This window comes from Sinocyclocheilus anshuiensis, unplaced genomic scaffold, assembly GCF_001515605.1.
Source record: "Sinocyclocheilus anshuiensis isolate Anshui unplaced genomic scaffold, SAMN03320099.WGS_v1.1 scaffold881, whole genome shotgun sequence".
In the NCBI taxonomy this organism is placed as follows: domain Eukaryota; kingdom Metazoa; phylum Chordata; class Actinopteri; order Cypriniformes; family Cyprinidae; genus Sinocyclocheilus; species Sinocyclocheilus anshuiensis.
This window is the reverse complement of record NW_015558695.1, coordinates 831,297-841,171: the sequence shown is the minus strand read 5'-3', so window position 1 is coordinate 841,171 and position 9,875 is coordinate 831,297. Positions and strand designations below refer to the sequence as shown.

At 37.2% G+C, this 9,875-nt stretch overlaps 1 protein-coding gene across 1 annotated transcript in view; it reads right to left on the bottom strand.

Annotated features, from left to right (window-relative positions):
* Nucleotides 1-9,875, bottom strand: part of LOC107681407 (XK-related protein 7-like) — a 95,610-nt gene that overhangs the window by 8,245 nt on the left and 77,490 nt on the right. The window contains exon 2 of the mRNA XM_016477705.1: nt 1,582-1,781. Within this exon, the coding sequence (XP_016333191.1) occupies nt 1,582-1,781 (200 nt within the window). The remainder of the gene's footprint in view (nt 1-1,581; nt 1,782-9,875) is intronic.

Genomic DNA, 9,875 nt, shown 5'->3' with positions numbered 1-9,875 from the left:
ACTCGTCCTCTCTTTCCCTCTATCTCTCTTTCATTCCATCCTCTTGTCTTTTTTTTTTTTTGCTAAAGTCCTTTTCCTCTCATGTTTTTGTCTCCTGAGTACCGGTTTCTTTCTCAGTGGCATGTGGTGGCCTTCTGAGGAAGCAGTCTCCTCTGGTTTTTAATTTAATTTTTTTTTACTTTAATGATTTATGCATCATTCAATCTCAATATTTATTAATTTATAATACAAATATAAGATTTTGAAAGGGGTCTTATTATGTTTTTTACACTTGCTTTAGTGCGTAATGTTTCTGTTTGGGCTTGAAAAAGATTTGCTAAATAAATAGCACAAAGTCCATTCCAGAGGGAGTTATTCTCTATATCATTAAGCGCTGTTTCTGAACTCCATCAACCACCTCGATTGTAGTCCTGAGTTTTCTTTTTGAAATGTACACGTAACAATGTCCCTCATTTAAATAATTCCCGCCCCAAAACATGCAAGTTATGTCTGGATGAGTTGCGTTAGTATTGTGTTGTTGCCATGTTGAAATGCTGTTTCATAGATCTAATATACTCGCACAAATGCAATTTCTTCCCCAACTCTGTGCATTCACAGACATAACAAACATTATGTGAACTTGCGTGTTTTTTGTGCGCTTTTGACATAACCTTGTGTGTATTTCACAGCTGATGCAAAAGAGAGTTTAATATCCAGACAGCTTTGTGTGTGCGCGCTCAGAAAACTGTATATCAGAAGTTTAAACTGACAAGGGTTTAAAATGCAAGCAGATGTTTTTTTTTTGTTTTTTTGCCAGAGTATTTGAGGCACAAGCTGTAAAGGCTCCGCCCTCTCCTGGAAATGTGGGCGGGGAGCAGCAGCTCATTTGCATTTAAAGAGACACTCAAGAAAACAGTGTTTTTGCTTCTAGGCTCTTAAAACTAAAGGTTCTTAAAGGGGTCATCGGATGCGACATGCACTTTTACAAGCTGTTTGAACTGAAATGTGTGTTGGCAGTGTGTGTACACAACCACCCTATAATGATAAAAATCCACCGAAACATTTCTTATTATCAGTGATGAAAACAGTTGTGATGCTTAATATTTTTGTGGAAACTGTGAGCAGCATTTATTTGAAAAAGTTTTTTGTAACAATGTTAAAAAGGCTGTCACTTTTCATCAGTTTTATGCATCCTTGCATCCTTATTAATAATAATAATAATAAAAATTACATTATAATAATATATAATATAATTATAATAATATATTATAGTATTATTACAGTTATTCTTAGTTGTATTAAATAATTGTTAATTATTTTCTATTTTCATATAATATACTGCTGTCTTTTTTCCCATGTTTGTAGCTGAGTTGTGTCATATGTCATCGCACAGAGAGGAGCGTGTTAAACGTTTTGTTTAATTCATCACAAGCAAACGTCTTCTCCGGAGTGGCCGTATGAATAAGTCATGACGATCACAGCACAATCACACAAGCGTTCTGTCCTCTCTCTCTGTCTCAACACTCCTCATTAAGTATGCCCAACTAAAAGCATCTCATGTGCCCACCTGGGAAACCTCCGTATGTGTGTGTGTTGTCTCACCCTGTAGGGGCAGTATGTGGTTGCTGTGGATCATGATGCTGAGCTGCAGCACGAGCTGAGGCGCGCTCTTCAGGAAAGCCTCCAGCAGCCGCAGCATGTTGATGTCAGCGCTCTCGAACATCAGACGCCAGTAGAAATGACGCTGACCCGGTCCGCCATGCCAACGGCTTTGCACTCCCAGGCACAAGGTGTGGACATACCTGGAGACACACAGAGGGGAAATGTCAAGTGGTTATTTAGGTTCAGTAATTAAAGGTCCAATGATGTTACATGGGGATATATTCTCTCTTTAGCCACTGATTGCAAATATACATTAACATGTATATTCTCCTACAACATACATAACATATACATTTGACAACTGCAGGGAAGGGTAAGAAATTAATGCTAATGAAAGTGACAAAATACCCCAGAATGTAGTCAAATTATAAATTCCATTTAACAAATTTAATGATTTCTTCAGTGACGGCCCACCAAAGTACATAAATTGTTTACTGTATGTACTGATATTGCCAATAACTGCATAAGCCCAGCAATATGCATACTTACAACATGACAAATTAACAATTTTGTAAATGCATAAACAACAACAGAAGTTTGATTTACCAGCCAAACACATGGAACAAACACTGAGCTAATTATTGTGTTTGTATTAGCAACATGACAGATGAATTTAATAGAGTTTGATTAGATGCTCAGCCTTTCTCAAAATATATTTTTGCGGTCTTAACTGTGCATGATTATTATTATTTTGAATGTACCTCAGCACTGTTTTTTTCCTGTTGTCAGTTTGTAATATTATACCACTCTGCACTCTCTACTGTGTAATTAAACATAGGGCTATACTGATTTTAAAGTCAATTCTAGCAGGGCAATTATCTTTTTGTTTTTAAATGTAGAATTCCAATTAATTAATTGAAGTATTTGACTAATTGGACAACATGCTGTCTTATATGGTTCCAAAAAGATGCCTTAGAGTAAAAAAAAAAAAAAAGCTAAAAACCAGTGGAGGAAACTCTGTTAGGAAATTCTCATGGTTTAAAATGTAGTTCAAGTTCTTATTTGCATATTCATGAGGTTAATAACATTGATTGGGCAAGAACAGGATGGAACCTGTTTGAATACCTTGCTTGTGCATAGGCTATGCAGAAACATCGCCACATAAATCTGCTACGGTTGTATTATATCTCCTGAAAATGTACCACAAAAATAATACTGTCTTTATAATTTTAGTTAATGCATTTGCCGTCACTGTTTTTGACATTTTTTACTTTTTTTCCCTCAGACGCTGAAACTAAACACAGTGTGCTGCGACTTGCGACAAAGTGCATTAATATTTATTGAGGTGAGTATTAAATGTTGTTACATTTGCTGTGTGGTGTTTTTGAGAGGAGTGGGTTTTTTCTCTCTCTTTGGCCAGTCTTGACAACAATTCTCTAAAAATACATAAATCATCGAACTACTGTGGGGGAATTCTAGTGTAAACCTGGTTGAATGGTGAGTGGGTGAGACAGGTCTAGTACTTAAACTATCTGAAAACAAGCTTTGGCTGAGCTGAGCGAACTGACTGTCAAAGTGCCCGTCACAATATGACACCAGCAGAGTGGCACTGAGGGCTTTTCACCTGCTTAAATTGTGTTCCGAAGATGAAAGAAGGTCTTACGGGTTTCGAACAACACGAGGGTGAGTAATTAATGACAGAATTTTCATTTTTGGGTGAACTAACCCTTTAAATCGAGTATTTGTAATTATTCCACTCCTTTGCAGACTGGAATTTAAATTCTTCCTTTTGAAAATTTTTATTTTGTGAAAAAACTATATGTGATGGAACGTTTTTATTTAAATATTTAAACGCAGCATATAATCAAATTAGGTCGTGTTAGGCTTTCTTGCAAATCAGCAGAAATACATTTTCAAAATGCAGCGCTGTTATCTATTTAATCTTCTTCATCTTTCTTCTCCTTTTGATTCAATCAAAGAACTCTCAAACTCGAATGGAAATTTTTTCAAGTTCATTTGATTCAAATAAATAAATATTCAATTTAATATATCTCGTTGTAATGCTTTTTCAAACTGAATTCTGAAATAGAACTTATTCAATTAAAGAATTCTCTGATTCAACTGAATCGCTTCTTCTCAATCCTGTTCTCTTTCTAACTCTCTCTTTTTCTCTCTCATCTCGGCTCTAACCAGCTTCAGGCCAGCTGCATTATCTAAAGGCTGCAGAAGAGTACTTTATCCCAAGCTCTACACTTTCAGCCTGCAACGGGAGGGATTTTTTCATGCTTAACTCTGATAGGCGGTGAGGGCCAAAGATTGTATTTCATGCTCCTCTCTGATAGGCTAAAGGTTTTAAGGGAACCGAGCCTGCATGTCACTATGGGATATTTTGAGATGATCCAATGCCAAGCGCTCCATGTGAAGTGAATGTGAATATTTTTCTATCTGCAAGAGAGAGTAAAAGAGAAAGACAGCATTGAAAGCAAAGACATGCCAAATACCAAATAAAATCAAACACATTATGCTACAATTTCTGCTGTGTGTGTGTGTGTGTGTGTGGTGTCTCATTTAGCTAGTATGTGCGCTCCAGCACATCCATTATCACAAGGATGAATTAATCTTGAGGTCTCCAGTGCACTGGAGTGGTTTGGAGTGACGAAATCTGAGAAAAATGAGAGAACCACTACAGACCTGAATCACAGAAAGCATCGTTTTTTTTTCTACATCTAGGCTATATTTCAGATAAATGGCTTTATGAGGCCGATGAGTTCAGCTGTCATTGAACTGTTGCAGTGAGGCTGATATAAAAAGACAGGTAGCAGTGAAAAACACTGCAGATGAACCTGAGAACCTGAGAGTAGAGACTAAAGCGGTTGAGCTTTACAGTATGAAGGACTTTAATTACATTGCGCATTGATTCTGGCATAATGAACCTTGATTACTTTATACACAAGATCTGAAGGAGAGCAGAGAGTTCCAACTAAGAAAATATACAGACAGAGAGAGAGATAGAGAGAGAGAGAAAGAAACTGAGCATGTTTGCGTGTGGCTAATTTATCCTCTGCAGTAATTAGCACCCCTGTCCCTGTTGAGACCGCCAAGCTGTATTCTTGTCTAACACGCTTACAGTCAACACTGTTTAACGCAGTCTGCATTTCAGCAATAAGCTGCATTATTATCGGGTGTCTATTAGCAGATGTGCCATCTGTTGTGTATGAAAAGGAACGTGCGATTCAATTGAAGAATTCTCAAATTTAAATGAATCTTTTTTAAATTTCTTATATTTGCACTCTTGTATTACATTCTAAGAGAATTCCTTAGTTGTGCTAACTGAATTTGAAGATTCTTCAATTGAATCAGCTGATTTTTTTTTAATATGCATTCATGTTGAAATCAACCAAAGATCTCTACTCTGTTGAAAATAAAGCTTTCAAAAAGGGGGTTTCGCAGTGATGCCATAGGAGAACCATTTTTTGGTTCCAAAAAGAACATTTTAGGTAACAGGTCTTAAAAGGTTTTTTGTTCTTCAGGTCCTTAATGGAAACATAAAAAGCAAAAAAAGAACCTTTATTTTTAAAGAGAGGAATTCAATTGGTTCTATCAAAGAACTTCTCAAATTCACTGGATTCAAATATAGAATTCTAATGTTTAAAAGTCCATGGATGAGAATAGATTAATGCCCGGTTCAGACTACACGATTTTAGCCCGATTTTGCCACGATTTGCTTGACGTAGGGTGTCGTGGGGATTCGTAAACGACAATGGACGTCGGGACGCAAGATTCCATCGTTTCAGCATGTGTAGTGTGTCATAGTGGACGACAACCGATTCCGCGTCTGCGATGCTTCACGACATCACGACAGAAAGACTAGCATGTTTAATTTTTTTTCGACGAGTTCTGTCACATTGGTGACATTGACCAATAGCAGCACAGAAGCTCTTTCATACACAGGTTTCAAAAATGGCAAAACGAAAGAGAGATGATGGTGCTGCTAGGTGGAATTATGAGATGGAGGAAAGGTTCGTGGCGCTGTGGCAACAGTACTCCTGCCTGTATGATGTGTCATCGAGGGACTACCACGACAGAACAAAGAAAGAAAAAAACTGGCGAACTATAGCGAAAGCGCTTCAGCAATGTTTACACTCTTGTTTTCGGAAGTCAGTCGCTAGTTCCGCCTTCTCGATGACATCATGCGCATCGTTAAATACGATGAATGGTCGGGAAGCAACGTGTAGTCTGACATGTTTCTTGTCCACAACAAGATTTTAGGAGTCAAAATCGTTTAATCTGACACAGTGACTATCATGACCGACAAAAATATTGTGTCGTCTGAACCCGGCATAAGAGTGAGGAGTTGGGGTGGAGGAGGGATGCTGGAAAACTGTCGTAGGATAGAGGTAAGTAGGCTGTGTATATGGCTGTGTATATATACGTATTGTGCTGATTAGCTAAATGGGTTACACCTGTGCCAAATTGGTTGATTATCTGATCGTGCTCCTCCCGAACCTTGTTAATAAAACATAATTTCATTGAAAAGATCCATCAATGGAATCAAGATGTGGGCATCACACTCAAAAATGAATGGAGAGGGTTTAAGAAGACTAAATGATTGGATAAAGTCTGTCGTTTTAACTGGAAGATTGATTTGACATTTTGATTAAACATTACGAAAAATGAAAAATAAAACAAACATGAATGCACAATAACATCTGAAACATTCAGTTATGAAATAGGTTTTGAATACTGTACAATAAACTCATTCTGTGCATACAGTAACTAGTAATTACATGCCTTACCTACACTAAGCATTGTATATATTCGAATTAGCTACTCTCCTTCCCTTCTAATGTCTTCTTTATCCATCTTTTGACTTTAATCTTCCTGTTCCCTCTCTCCAGGTGTATGAGGAGTATACAGAGAGGCAGAACTGAAGGCAATGTATCTGTGAGATGTTCTCTCTTCTGCTCTCATAGTGGGATACTTGTCCTGTCTGGAACCACAGCATCAATATTCTACTCTGTTTCTCCTCAAACTGCCCCAGCAGACCCACGGGTCAAACTTCTATACTCTGAAGATAACAGTGCTGAAACGATGTCTAGAGATTTAAAGTTATACATAACCCAGTATTTTGATGGAGTCGGACTGTTGAATGACTTTGCACCCCTGTGCAGTTTAAGATGTGATATAAGCACATATATTTGTTTGAGACACACACACAAATTCTTTGAGTCTTCAACTGAATCATACAACATGGTTGAGAATGAAAGTTGATACAAATGTGAGAGACCTTCACCTCAATAACACTCCTTTTCAAAACCTTTATGTTCACACACACACACACACACACTTGGCATTGTCAAAGAGATCTGTCAAACTGTGTTGTAGAAACAGCTGACCTGCTATTTCATTCAGCCTGATCAAAGTGTACAACCTTCAAGCCTCTATACATTTCACCTTAAGCACAAAGTATACTTCGGTATATATTGTTATACTTAGGTTTTTACAACAAACTACTGGAGACATGACAATAATGGACGAAAGAGGATGAAACTGTGTAGATGAAACACCACCTGTGTTCACACACGCTATTAAATGGAGTGTAATGTGAGAGGCTGCTTGCCGAAAACTGAAGAAAACTTTGAGAAACCCTCTTTATTTAAACTTCAAATCCTCAAAGGAATTCAATGAGTCTTTAATTCATTTTTTTAATCAAAACTACAAACCAGCTAACCTAGACCCAAGACCAGAGAGACAATAGGCTTAAATCTTCACAAAGGCACTAGTATTGAAAAACACTAAAACACTGAATCATTATTCAAAAGTGTTCCCTGCATTATCTTTGAGACATAATGAAAAATGTGATTTTCATTTTCTAATGAAAGCTTTCAATTCCATTTCCACTTTAGATCTCCCATAGTTTCAGATGAACTTCCAGAGGGCTGGACAGAGCAAAGGTGGTACCTTTTTGGTTGAGCTGGTTTACCATCTTCTAAACCACTTGAGTATAAGGGTATATTATGGTCCTATGTGGTCCTGGGACTCTAGACTCCCTTCTTCTCGCAACTATGAGATGTAATGTTCATTTGCTATAACAATATCAAAATTGCACCAGGAATGTGTAAAATAAAGTGTTTTTATTGCACAGTTGCACTACAAATCTGTTTTGTGTGTAATACGCTGCATGCAAAAGTGACAACAATGCACTGTGAAAAGTAAGAAATAAGTAGTGCTGAGAAGAGATATAATTTCTTATTTCTTCACTTATTTCACACTGTGGTGATACTGGCACACATTCAAGTGCTCTTCATCTATCTATATCAATAGTACATTTGCAGTGTCTTGTTTCCAGGAGTCTGGAGGCCCCGGGGCACTGGCCCCATTGGCTCGGCCCATAATCCATCCTTGCTTAAGCTAGTATGACCTACTTTTTCCATTAGGCAGGGGGATGAGAGCTGGTGTGGGTATTGAGGGTGGCAATGAGGTAAAAACTTCTGGCAAATTGTGAACATACGGAATCAAAGAGCACAAGCAAACAAGTCACTTCTCAGCTATGTGGATTTACCATATAAAAGATGAAATAAAATAAAAAATCTTTAAAATAAAAGAGAGTGTGCGTCTGTGGAAAATGAGTTGTAAAAACTGAAAAAGGAGATTTAATCAATTAAAAATGTAAAATGGTATATGCTATTGTTGAAAAGTTTTAATGTTTTTGAAAAACGTCTCTTAAGCTCACCAAGGCTGCATTTATTTGATCAAAAATACAGTAAAAACAGCAATATTGTGAAATATAAAATGAGTTTTCTATTTTAATATTTTAAAATTGTAATTTATTCTCGTGATGGCACCGCTGAATTATCAGCAATTTTCTGATCCTTCAGAAAGCAATCTAATATGCTGATTCGCTGCTCAAGAACATTCCTTATTATTAATTTAAAGTTATTTTATGGAAAACATGATAATTTAGAATAATTTCAATAGAAAGTTAAAAAAAGACTGTTAATCAATTTAAGGGAAAACAATGCTGAATTAATGTATCGATTTCTTTCATAAAATAAACATCTTGCTGACCTCAAACTTTTGAATGGCAGTGTACATAAATGTATATATTTAATCAATACTTTCTAGCCTAAACTCAATAAAAACATGATATTACACATCAAAAACTGACCTGAAGCAGCCCAAAGTTCATGAGTTTAAATGTAAATATCATCTGTATCATTTGTATCATTACTGGTGTAAGATGGGTCTACACATATTGTGGCTTACTTGACCGTCATGATCTGCGCAAGTAAATTAATAGATTTTAGAGTGAGTCAAGGCTGGGAAAAACTGAATGCCCTTCTACTTTTACTCAATATGAGCCACATGCTAATTCAAAGGCAGAAATGAAGTTCCCTGCGACACCATTTGCAATGCAAAGCGACGAGCAGCGTGACTAACATCTCCTGTCTATCAGCCTGTCCCCACCTTAGTCCTCCACCATCCCAGCAGCCTCTGGGGTAGAGCTGCTGTAATTAGCGTGATTAATGCTCACATTGAGTGTGAATGAGGCCCAGCCAGAACACACACAAACACGCACACACACGTATATACCCACTAACACACAAATGGAGGCTGTCATAGGTAGAGTCTTTCTCCTTCTGACTGACAGAGTTCCTCTAAAAACAAGTATCCAGGATGGAGGGGAAACTCATTAACTCAGGCAAATACAGCTAATTACACTAAACGAGGCTTAGAGAGCACAAAATACGGAAGCAGGGAATATGCAGCTGGCGCGCAGGGTTCTAGATGAAGAGTCTCGCTCTCTCGCTCTCATTTACATTCACACACTCATCTGCACATACATACATAAAACAGCTGCCGCCACATTAAAGCCTGACTGAAAGGACTTGACAAGATATTCAATGATATTATGGCTTCTTTGAAATAAGGAATCAGCCAATTATTCCACAAACGCAGCATTGAACTGCGATGAAAGAAATCTGTCTGGATTTGAAAAGGAAAACCTTTTACTCAACATGTTTATCTACAGCAAGAAGCATACAATCCTTCTCACAAGGAAATGAAGCTCTCTTTAAACACCTGTCTGCTAGGCTTCTTGTTTGTCATAAACTTGAAATAAACTGCTTTGGCTTTGATGACAGACAGATATGCCTATCTAAACTTAACAGAAACCTTTCTGTAATTTTACCATTAAAAAACTTATTTTTTACAAGTAAGGATGTCCCCAGACCCAGATATTCCCAAATAAAGATTTTCTCAGATTTTCTTAACTTCTGGGAAAAAATTTGTGT